The sequence below is a fragment of the Corapipo altera genome, unplaced genomic scaffold, assembly GCF_003945725.1.
Source record: "Corapipo altera isolate COAL_440 unplaced genomic scaffold, ASM394572v1 59, whole genome shotgun sequence".
Taxonomy (NCBI): domain Eukaryota; kingdom Metazoa; phylum Chordata; class Aves; order Passeriformes; family Pipridae; genus Corapipo; species Corapipo altera.
In genome coordinates this window covers 6,464,588-6,476,737 of record NW_020884917.1, presented here as the reverse complement: position 1 = coordinate 6,476,737, position 12,150 = coordinate 6,464,588, and the positions used below count along the sequence as shown (strand labels likewise).

Genomic DNA, 12,150 nt, shown 5'->3' with positions numbered 1-12,150 from the left:
TGGATTTCCTTTTCTCTTCCTCACCTGGACAGAAGCCAGGACCTCTGCTGGTGCCCAGCCATGGTGAAATACCACCTTGGGTGGTACACCACCAGGTAGGTCAGGATTCACTGTAAACAGGCTTTGCTATAGCATAAGCTGCCCTCTAAAACTCTACAGAAAGTACATCTTACGTGACTGTATTCATCCACACAACTGGAACTGTGTTCCAGTTAATCAGTGTGTGTAAAATATTTAAAATGTAAGCACAGAAGAAAAAAAAAATGACTACAGCAATCTTTTAAAAGAGCACGCGTCAAGCTTTGTTTTTTTTCCAGTGCAAAGGAATGGAAACTCTCCCACTGACTTCAGCAGGAGCTGTGCCAGACCCTGAAAATCTTCATATAAAATTTCCATTAAGGAGAAGTTGTGCATTGGCATAAGGCATTTCTGTTTTATCCCCTGCCTTTTTCCTCCTGATAAATTGCACACTTGCAGCACATAATGTCTGAAAATGAAGCTCATAATAAAAAGATAATTCTCTGAGGCTTGCAACTGTGTAGTCAAAATTGAACACTAAAAGAATTAACATGTATAAGAAATTATATGTTTTTTTTAATTATACAGTGAGTTAAGAGGTTTATAATAATTTACACCTATAACAAAACAGGACAAATAATGGCACAATTTCATTGGTTCAATGGACCAAATAAATCCTATAGTTCACAACAGTTGTATTGCTGTTTTAAATATTGTTCTTATTGTGTTTTGCACAGCTAAGCAAAGCTCCAGCAACGAAATAAATGACTGTGAAAAGGAGGAACAAACAGACAGAATGTACAGCTCCCATTTTGCACAATTATTTTCACATTATTCCTGCTCAGACAGCTATCACAGCCAGTAGTTTTTTGCAAAAAGCTTGTATAAGAACACCTTTATCTTACAACGAACTTCCGCTAATGAAAACATCCAAGTATTTCAATCTAAATGAAAACAGACTAAAACTCAAAATCACTTCACTCCATGTGGGTGAAATTAAAAGCACTCTTGACCTCCGATCTAGTGGTGTGCCCTGGCCACAATCCAAACTTGTACCAGGACATGAGCAAAGAACAGGCTTGTATCTTGGTTTCAACAAGGAGTAAGTCTAGGAGCCCAGTTCAGGAGATGACCGGGACTGCTGAGTGCAGTGTGGTATCACTCAGCCTAGAGGTACTCTTTGTATTTCAGTGCCATTTGGCATCTTAGCAGTTTCCAAACCAGTCTCCCTCCACCTCTTAATACCTCAAACAAACTGTCTTTCATTAGCGCACCACAAATAACAGGAATGTGTCTTCTACAGAAATACAAAGGGTGTAATCTACACACATCAAACCCATACAAGAAAAAATCTCATTAAATAGCCTGAAAGAAATTCAAGTCCAGCATAACCAAAATCAACCTCCAAATGACTCAGTAGTGTGCACCAGGTCACCCCCTGTACGTACATCTTGTAATTAAATTGGCTTAAAGTTAAAAGAATTGTTCACAGTGAGACTGGCCTTTCTTACCTTTTGCCACATTTTGATGAAGAAGAGCTCCCCAGAAAAATTGAAGAAAACATTGGTGTCATAGGCATCATCCCCAATGTTAGAGATGAAAATGTTAAGCGAAATGTTCCTCACTGCTCCCAGGGCCAGGTAGGCAGTTCTGTCATCAACACTGTAGGCAGAAACAGTTACACTGGTTTAACTCCGGTCAACTTTCACATACGCCATACTGGGAATGAACAGCTCCTGACTCCTGGTTCTGACACAGTCTTTTGGAACTGTAAGAAAACCCTGTGATCCTCATGTGGAACTATTTCACATGACCTATTTTTAGTGATAACAAATTAGTTGAAAACTGTAAAGTAAGTGAACAGAGAAAATGTAACAAGATAATATGCCTGCATTCAAATACACAAGTTTGTCTTTCAAAGGTTCATATTTATTGTAACATTCTAGCAACCCTGTGAAAAATCTTCTTTGAGTTATGCTATGGACAGAAAAAATGGAAATGAGGATCAAATAAAACCCAGAAACTGGTGTAAATGAAAAGAATGTGTAGAAATTTCAACAAATGTTCAATAAATGTGACTAATCTTTCTTCAGATGTTTATGGTGGAGTCACCTTCTACAAGGGGAATACCAAGGGGATGGTTCAATTAAACTAACTGCTATACATCGCGAATTACATTATTGCAATATGGCATCACAGATTATGAACAAACACAGACATGCACACATAGAGGGAAATATAAATATTCATCATACATTTATTATTTGTTATTTAATCTTTCTAGGCTGTCCAGAAGATGAGCTAACAAGTAGGAATAAAGGCTAAAGATAAATCACAAGAAAATACAGTATCAATGCACAGAACTGCAGGTCTTGGATGTGACAGTAAAGTAAAAGATAATATGATATGATATACCAGGTATTTATGTAAAAATTAGCAAAAATAGCCAAATACAAAATTTGCTACAGTTATCATAACTGGAATCTAAGACCATTCATACATTCTGGAGAAAGAGAGACAGTGTCACAGAGAAAACACTGAGTGGCTAGTCAGAAAAGGGTGAAGACCTCCAGCTGCACAGCAGGGAGATGCTCTCCATTACTTCTTCTAGGGTACAGTCATCCCAAAAGTATGAAGGAACCACATTTCATTCACTCAATTTTCATAAAGGAATGGCTGTGCTGGCAACACACACATTAGCACATGCTGCTCCTCTGCTTATCAGCAACTCTCTGAAGATGGCTGGTGTGGAGGACATGAGCTGTGTTTCAAGGTAGCCTTGTCCCTCCATTACTGTCAGCCCTCCTCTGCCAGCCTTGTTTGGGGTACTGCAGCCAGAGCATTTGCATAAAAGTGGAGTTTCTGGAAATGTGGCACTTATAAACCGTTCAGCATCTTCTACCAACCATAGCCATACCAGATGGCCAAAGGCAGAGCCTGCTGGGCTCCACTTGTCTGCATTTGCCAAGAAGTTTCTAAATGTGGGTTTTTGAGTACCTACCAAAGCAGCCATGGGTTCTGGTGAATGAGAAATGCAGAGGAAGATGGTCTAGACTCAGGCTTTAAAGCTGATGGCTGTGGATTGTGAGCGTAACTTTTCCATGTAATGCAGACAACATTTGTAGCATATTTGTTTACCTACTTACTTCATTAATGATAATCTTCATTTATTAAGACCAAAATTATGGCTTACAGTTCAATAACACTTTCTCATGAGGCAGATATAAGTATCCAGGAAATATGTCTGCTTTCTCACACTTGCAGACATTGACCAATCCTATTGATAATTGGACACTTTGCTTTCAAAACATTATAGTTTATTCTCATAGTCAATTATCAAATGCAAATAAAGATTTGCAAAAGTGTGCAGTGCAGGATCAAATGTAAAACTAGTTTGAGAGGTCCAAATAATTTGAGTTGTTGCTCCTTATATACCAAATTAATAGCTCATCTACATGAGATTACTTGGAAGCATTTAACATTTTCACGCCAATTTCTGTTGGTTCTGAAAATTTACTGTTGACAGAAAAATTATGAAGATGTTAACCAATCTGCTGGGATTTTCTAATAATCAAAAGTCCATATTTGGAAGTAAAGAAATAAAGTAACAATTTAATACTGTGAATTATTTCTCATGAACTTTATAACCTCACTTCTTGCAATCACTTTCAAACTTAATGAGCATCTATCATACTCATTAGCAAAATCTGGAAGTATCATTTCAGTAAGCAAAAGAACATTAAAAGATATTTATCTTATGTAGGGTTGATACTAAATGCAATGGCATGCTACAGAATCCTCTCAGAACTTTGATATTTAACATAAATTGAAGACAATCGAGAATACTCTCCTTTGTACTTAATAATTAAAAATGCTCAGAATCCTATTTAGAATTAAACCCACAAAAAGTAATGCAAAAATAAACACCAGTGGCTTGTGTTACCCCTTTCTAAAGCTATCACTCCTCTGTTAAAAGTTTATCATACCAAAATGACATTTTCCTCAGTATTGAAAGAAAACCCACTTTTAAGAGCACGCTGTGGCTGCTCCTATACAAAATCCACGCACAAATAAACTGTGAAAAATCTCATTGATTTTAGGTTGGCAGGCGAGTTCAGTTCTCCTTAAAGGCTATATGAGACTTTGCTGTAAGTTCCATTTAAAGCTTTCTGAGTCATTGAATATGTGTACATCTGAATGAATTAGGCTCACTTGCAGTGAGAAGAGGACTAGGAGTGTTCACAGGAGAGATTCAAGCCCTGTTTGCTGTTTGAGAGAATAATGTCATGACTGAAGACAGCTTGCTGTGCTGCTGGAGCAGCTTGGCTGCCAACCTGGTGCCGCACTCCTCCAGCACCTGCCACACACTAAGCACCCTAGCTGGCAAGACAAAATATGTCAACTAAAGAACTGTTGTCACCTGTCAGAAACAAAAAAACAAACTAAAGCCACCCCTTCATCTCAACAAGGTATGTCAAACAATTTAAGAAACATAATCCAGCAATGAGCTTTTGTTTATATTTTATTGTATGAGAACTACAAAGCTGCCAACATTCTCAACATGACCCTCATAACCTTGCTCACATACAGGAAGAGAGGCTAAAACCAAAAACAAATTCAAAAAAGAAAAAGAAAAGTAAAGGAAGACAAGAAGGGGGGAAATATATTAAAAAAATCAGTTAATTGCACAGAACAGTACCATCTCATAACAAACAAAAAATGAAGACAGTAAAAGAACTCAGTAGACTGTAAATGTATATATACATTATATATAGGCAAACACATTTGTACACACATACATACAGACACATGAAGGATATCAAGCTATCAGTGTTTGCATGGAAAGAAAAAAAGTTTGAAATTCAGAAGAACTAAGTACTTGCAGCTTTGATTCACATGGCCTAGACTTGCAGGTAGCAAGCAATTCTGAAATTCAGGCTCAAAATTTTTTCACTACAATGGTAATACACATCAAATGTAAATAGAAATATTTAATCTTTTCCTTGTAAGTGATTAAGAAAAGAGAACAAATTTCAGGATAAAACAAATACCGCTTTTGCATGCTTTAATGCTCTTTGTTAACATCCAGACCACAGCATTGCACTATGGTCAGCAAGAGAAGAAAGACCAGTTGAGAAAGACAAACTGAAAAGACCTGCAATTTTCATTTCTCCATCCTCCAAGATGCTGGTGTTTTTATTAACCTGGGTCAGTTGAGGCATAATCTGCATTCCAAATGGTATGCAGGGACATTTTTCTCTATTTCCTGCACCAGGGTGAATTTTTTCAAAAATTGAGAAAGCATTCAGCACTTTTTCTCAGCCTGTGCAGTCCATAGATAAGGCAAGGAACGTGACAGGGTTGCACTTACCCTGTTAGGCTGGGTCACTGACTTTCCCTTTTATATTAGGAACCTTTCTTTCCTTACCACACATCAGCATCTATATGGATAAATCACCACTACTGCTCAGTGGACAGTGGAAGATACAACTGTGGTAAGTTAAAATGGGTAATGCTTAAAACAACTCAAGTTCAATCTGTCCTCCACCTCCATCAGATGAAATTAAAGAACCCCACCTTTTGCTTGTAAATCAGTAAAAGCTGAGTCAACAAACACTGGTGGTTATGACAGAGCCAAACAGATTTCTACCTTCACCAACCAGCATTGGTCTTTGCAGTTACTAAAGTACATATTAATTTTATCTTCACAGAATCTTTACATCAACTCTGAATACCTTTCTTCTGTTGGCTTTTTATCACAGGTTCCAGGGTTAACTGAACTTTAGGAGGAGTTTTGCAAATACTTAAACCTCAAGGGCCAATGAAAGGCTGAAACCCTCAGTTGATCTGGGAATTCATTTGATATTTCAGTGCAAAACTGAGGGAAGCACCCCGAAAACCAAATCGAAAACAAAATTTTTAAACAACCCCACTATAGTATAGCATTTTACATACAATAGTATAAACTATAGTATTTTACAATGCTTGGTTATATGTCTTCTCATCACATGTGTGTTAAAGGTCAACTCTCTCTGCAAAGTTCGCAGTCAATTTAGACTAAGTACTGAGCCAAATGCTCAAGATACAATGGCTTATTCTGCATTAACTAGCTACTGCCTTCCCCTTCTTAGACTGAAGTCTATGTAAGTAAAGGCTCAAAGAGACCTCATGCAGCTGATGACCACAGCCTACCTGAGGTGCATTAAGCCAGCTGTGGTAAATTATCTCGGGGCCATCAGATCATTTCATTAATGATCTTTTCCTCTATTTTTTAATCTATTTCTCAAGTAGAGACTTTGCAGTGTTCTCTCAGTAGTATATAAATGAGGTGATGGGAAAAATGTAAATGAGAATTTGAGGAGTGATCAACCAAGGTTCTGTGTCAGCAGAGCACATTTTAGGAGTAATATCGTAACAATATTGCTCTCCATGAAGACTGAGTAACAATGTGCTAATGTTTCCCCTTAAGAAGGAAGTAAATGTCCCATATGGAAAACGTGTTTACTGTGGTGAGCCCAGGGCCAAGGCAATGGAATTGCTTGTGCCAGTACCCTTCTGGCACAGAGCTACTGTCTCTAGCACTTCAGTTCCCATATAGATATTACAATTCAGGAATATGGCACAGAGCCTTATCTTTTCCATATTTTCAACACTTTAACATTAAAAATGAATGCATTTGAGTAGTAAACAAGGGGGAGGGGTTTGGGGGGGATGGAGACTGGGGGAAGACACAGATGACAGACCACTCTTTGTTACGGTATAGAAGCAACAGTGATTTCTAGCTACAGCTAGTTACCATATAGTCAAAGCTTCTCTGGAATTTGTCTTCTTTTCCCCAAATGTGGTTTCTTCACATAAATTCCCCTTAAATACACAACAGATACAGCTCCCACCCACCTGTATCTTCAAACTTTTAAGTAAAAAGGACAGAACAGGGCACAACATCCACACGAAAATACACTCATAATAACCCTACAGAAGTTTGGTGCCTTTTATTATTATCAGTAATTTCAACTGCACTCAGATGTTCACAACCCTTTATAAACAGAACTGAAGAATCAATGGGGAAAAAACCATCTCTGTTTTCACACAGCTACTCCAGGGAGCAGCTTTTGGCTTGAATGGAGCTACTCTGGTTTATGAAACTGATACAAGCAAGATGAGGTACAACATCTACAGAAGCTCCAATCTAATCTTTCACCCTTGCAGGCACATATAGAAACTAACATCTTTAATAACCACAAGCTATCCTTGGAATCACTGGTATTGTCCCTCCATGTGTGTGTAAGACAGTATCCTAGGGTTGGAATGCAAACAAGAACTAGTTACTAGAGTTAGAAAGAAATGTAAAAGACAAACTGTAGATGAAAGATGAATTGTAGATGAAAGTTGCATATATCAGCCTAACGTGAAAGGAAAAATCCCTCTATATTTTCCCTATTTGTTAAAATATTTGAAAAGCTCTGTTAAAATATGTGATTGTTGACTATAGATCTGACCCTGAAATTTGATGCTGAATCAGTAGCACTTCATAACATACTGTTTCCAGGAATTAGATAAATAATATAGTCATCATGCAAACCCATGTATTTACCATGGTATAATATGCAATTTAAAAAGCATATTCAGCTAAGCATTGATGAGAGAGAAAAAGATCAGTGCCATTCCAGGAATCACTTTCAGAGGTCAATAAAAGGTAGTTAAGCTGAGATGAAATGTTAGAAATAGTACAGGTTTGTTACTTAAGGCAATTTGTTTTGCAGTAGCAGGTGTTATACACCAAGAGTAAGTTATGTCTAAATGTCAAACATGACAAGCAACATATACCCATATCAGCACATTTCCTCTACAGCTACAACAAAACCAGCAAGAGGAATCACCTAGAGGTCTGTGAAGAACCTCAGGCTTACCAGATTTTGCAATTTCAGGATGTAATACAGAAAAAGTTCACACAGCTGCATCACAAAAGAGGATGTATATACGTATGTATATAAGCATATGCTTCTGACAGATAAAACCTCCATTCTGAATTGTTGGTCTGAACACTTTCAGCCTCTCTTCAGTACCAGCCGTGTAGTTCAAGACTCAACAATTCAATCCGTCCCACAACAACCGGTGAAGAATGATTTGGATATTGCCCCCTCTTTGGGAGAAACCCTTAAGGTCATACAGCAGGTGAAAATTGGCAAGGCAGCTGGGGTTGATGGAATTCCACCTGAAATCTGGAAACATGGGGGCCAAGCACTCCATGCTAAATTTCACGAGTTTGTGGTGCGCTGTTGGGAACTCGGTGCACTACCATCAGACCTTCGAGATGCAGTCATCATCACGATGTATAAGAAGAAAGGAGTTAAATCAGACTGTTCAAATTATCGTGGTATTACTCTGCTCTCCATTGCTGGCAAAATCCTGGCAAGAATACTTTTGAACAGATTAATACCTGCTATAGTAGAAGGAATTCTGCCTGAAAGCCAGTGTGGTTTCAGAGCCAACAGGAGCACCACAGACATGGTATTTGTTCTCAGACAACTGCAAGAGAAGTGTAGGGAACAGAACAAAGGTCTCTATGTAACCTTTGTTGACCTCACCAAGGTTTTCGATATTGTCAGCAGAAAAGGTCTATGGCAGATTTTGGAACGTTTAGGATGTCCCCCCAAGTTCCTTAAAATGATCATCTCACTCCATGAGGATCAGCACAGCCAAGTCAGATATGGTGATGCACTTTCTGAGCCATTTCTAATAATCAGTGGTGTGAAACAAGGCTGCGTTCTTGCTCCAACCCTATTCACAATCTTTTTCAGCATGATACTCCAAAGGGCCATGGCAGACCTCAATAAAGAAGATGGTATCTACATTCGATACCATACTGATGGAAGCCTATTCAACCTAAGGCGACTGAAGGCCCACACTAAGACCTTTAATCATCTTGTCCGGGAGCTGTTTTATGCTGATGATGCCACCCTTGTTGCCCACACAGAAGCAGCTCTGCAGCGTTTAACATCCTGCTTTGCAGACGCTGCTGAGTTCTTTGGGCTGGAAGTCAGCCTGAAGAAGATAGAAGTTCTCTATCAATCTGCACCTCAAGAAGTCTTCCATCATCCCCATATCACCATTGGCCAATCAGAGCTCAAATCAGTCCAGTAGCTTAAGTACCTAGGCAGCCTTGTCTTCTCGGATAGTAAGACCGACGGAGAGATAGACAACAGGTTAGCAAAGGCATATAGTGCTTTCAGAAAGCTTCATAAAAGAGTATGGTGTAATAAACCCTTGAAGAAAAGTACCAAGATCAGTGTTTACAGAGCCATTGTGCTGTCTACTCTTTTATATGGTTCTGAATCATGGGTCATCTACCGCCACCACCTGCGACTCTTAGAATGCTTCCATCAATGCTGCCTCTGCACGAGGCATCCTAAACATCCGCTGGTCAGATTATGTGACCAATACATCTGTTCTAGAACGAGCAGCAGTCACAAGTATTGAGGCCACGTTGCTGAGAACACAGTTGCATTGGGCAGGACACATCTCAAGGATGAAGGACCACCTCCCTAAGATCTTGCTCTATGGTGAACTTGCCACCAGCTGCTGCATGAGAGGAGCCCCGAAGAGAAGATACCAGGACTCCCTGAAACAACATCTCAGCCTTGGCCATATTGATCAGCATAACTGGTCTACTCTGGCCTCCAGTCGGGAGGTCTGGAGACACACCATCTATAACGCTGCTGCTTCCTTTGAGAATGCTCACAGAATCACTCTCGAGGAGAAAAGACAGCGCAGAAAGAACCGTGTCTTGCAGAATATACCACCCAAGGAGTCTTTCTGCTGTGCCTTTTGCAATTGTACGTGTCTATCTCGTATTGGCCTTATTAGCCACCAGTATGCTTGTAACAAATGTGGACAGAGCCTTCCCAAATCTTCGTTTGCAAAGCCTAGCCATGATAAGCATACACACGCACATATGCATCAGGCAAGATGTATTCTGCAAATACAAAACAAAAGTGCATCTGCTTCTTATTGTGTATATTATCAAGAACTTCCACCTCTGGAGACAGCTGATATATGACAGTGCTTCCTGAGGTTAAGCTTTTGTTTTGTTAGCTTTATACTTCAGTTGCTAGAGCAAGAAACCATATAGTGACTTCAACTATCGTAGGTCCAGAAAATACTGATGTTGAGATGTTCACAAGAAGGGCCAGGTTACACAACAGCTCAGCAATGAATTCAATTTGTATGAAAGAACATCTCTTTAGGAGTCTAGTTTAAAATAAACAACACAATCCTACTCCAGTAGTCAAGTGATTCTTACAAAACAAAACCAGTATTTAAGAAGGGACAAGACTGGCTTGTACAGTATCCCTGACTATAATCACCAGTGGCCTGCTATTAGAAAATAGAGACTGGGAATCTTGTTCTTGTATAAGATGTAGACTACTCTGGTTTGTTATCACACAGCACTTGATGGTTCTATTACCATCCATATGGGTTCTATCACCGTATGTTCAAAAGGAACAGGACTGTCCACTGCTATCAAACTGGACTTATTTATTTATTTTATGACAGATTTACAAAGCTCTGAGCACAACTAACCAAGAAACCAAGTAACTTTCTCCATCCCCATTTACCCTCAACAATGGAAAATATTCACTCATTCCTTGAGATGATGCTCTCATTGCAACTTGTACTACATCTTGATTAATTGTGGGCTTTGCTGAACAGCCCTTTCAGGAAACTGCAAATCCAATCCTGGATGAGCTACAATAGAGTTTTCCACGTGCCTCACAAACTCAGCATTCAATACTTTAACAACTGTCTGTAAGTAAAAGATAAATAAAAGTAAATATAAACGAGAAATCAGAATTCTGCTTCCTAGATTCGCCAAAAAGACTAAATTCCAAACAGAATTACAAATATCCTAATATATATGAAATGGTAATAAGCAGTTTTTCATTGCATCCTTTGCAGTGTAGCAAATTACTTTTAAATAATATTAAACTATGCTATAATTTAGGAAACAACTTAAATTACAGTGTGAAACCTGGTATGGCTTTTTGAGAAAAAAGCAAACAATCGTCTCATATCCATCTTCCCAATGTTTTAACATTATTCTCTCCCTGGAACTTCTTTGGTAGTTTAAAAGATCACCAGCTAGGACAGCACTGGGGTATGACCAGTGGGCACCCCTTCAGTCATGGCTCTGTATGCAGAGCCCTAGGAGTTGGGAATATCAATGTTGGCACACACAGTTTTATACACACAGGGCTTTGACTGTCAAGACCACTTCTCTAGAACTAGAAATGCTTAGCATTGGTTTAACCATAGCATTTGCTAATTTTTCTTTGGTTGTTTTTTGTAAAGCAGATATGAGCTCCATCTGTGCAGCTTTGCTACTTAGGGTAAATAGAAGGTCAAAAATAGTGTTGAAAGAAGTGTTTGTTTAATGAAAGATAAAATAAGTGAAAACAAATGCTTCATCTACTATGAATGAAGAGGAAGGGAAAACCAGATAGTATCAGAGCATGTAATTAGCTTCACATGAAAGGATATTGTGTTTCATCATCATGGCTGTTTTGTTAAGACACATTTCAGGGGCATAAAAACTCAATGGGCATACTGTGAAACATGAGGCCTCTCTGGAAACAAACCCCTGCTGTGTGATCAAAGGAAGGTAAGTACTGAGGTGTAAGCATAGTCAAATTTATTGAACATTCTGCTCCCCACATTAAACCACAGTCTTTAAACCATCTTTTCTCCATGGCTTTGCAAAAGTCTGTGATCAGTGACAATCTTTACTAATGCTTTTCTTGTGCTGGTGAAAAGCAAATTGGACAAAGCTGTCATAACACGTTGTTATCTGTGATTTCTGAATTCCTCCATCTCAGGTTTTGTAATAATTTGACAAGTCAGTATGAAACTGCTGAGATTTATTTTTCAAATCCAGGTGCCTAATATCTGACGACACGCCCAGTGAACCAGGAGGAGTCCTTCCACTGATTTTAATAGATCCAGGAGCATATTTATCCTTGTATCTATACACAGCACTTGCAAAACAAGCAGTTTTGCAGTTGCATAGCTAGTTCCTATGTGAAATTATTCACTCTTCACTAATACAAATAATATGCTTATAAACTCCAGACT

General features: G+C 38.8%; 1 protein-coding gene across 1 annotated transcript in view; it reads right to left on the bottom strand.

Annotated features, from left to right (window-relative positions):
- The window catches only part of ITGA9 (integrin subunit alpha 9), a 215,333-nt gene that overhangs the window by 73,117 nt on the left and 130,066 nt on the right, over window positions 1–12,150 (bottom strand). Inside the window, exon 18 of the mRNA XM_027655964.1 lies at window positions 1,530–1,680. Coding sequence (XP_027511765.1) covers window positions 1,530–1,680 — 151 coding nt within the window. The remainder of the gene's footprint in view (window positions 1–1,529; window positions 1,681–12,150) is intronic.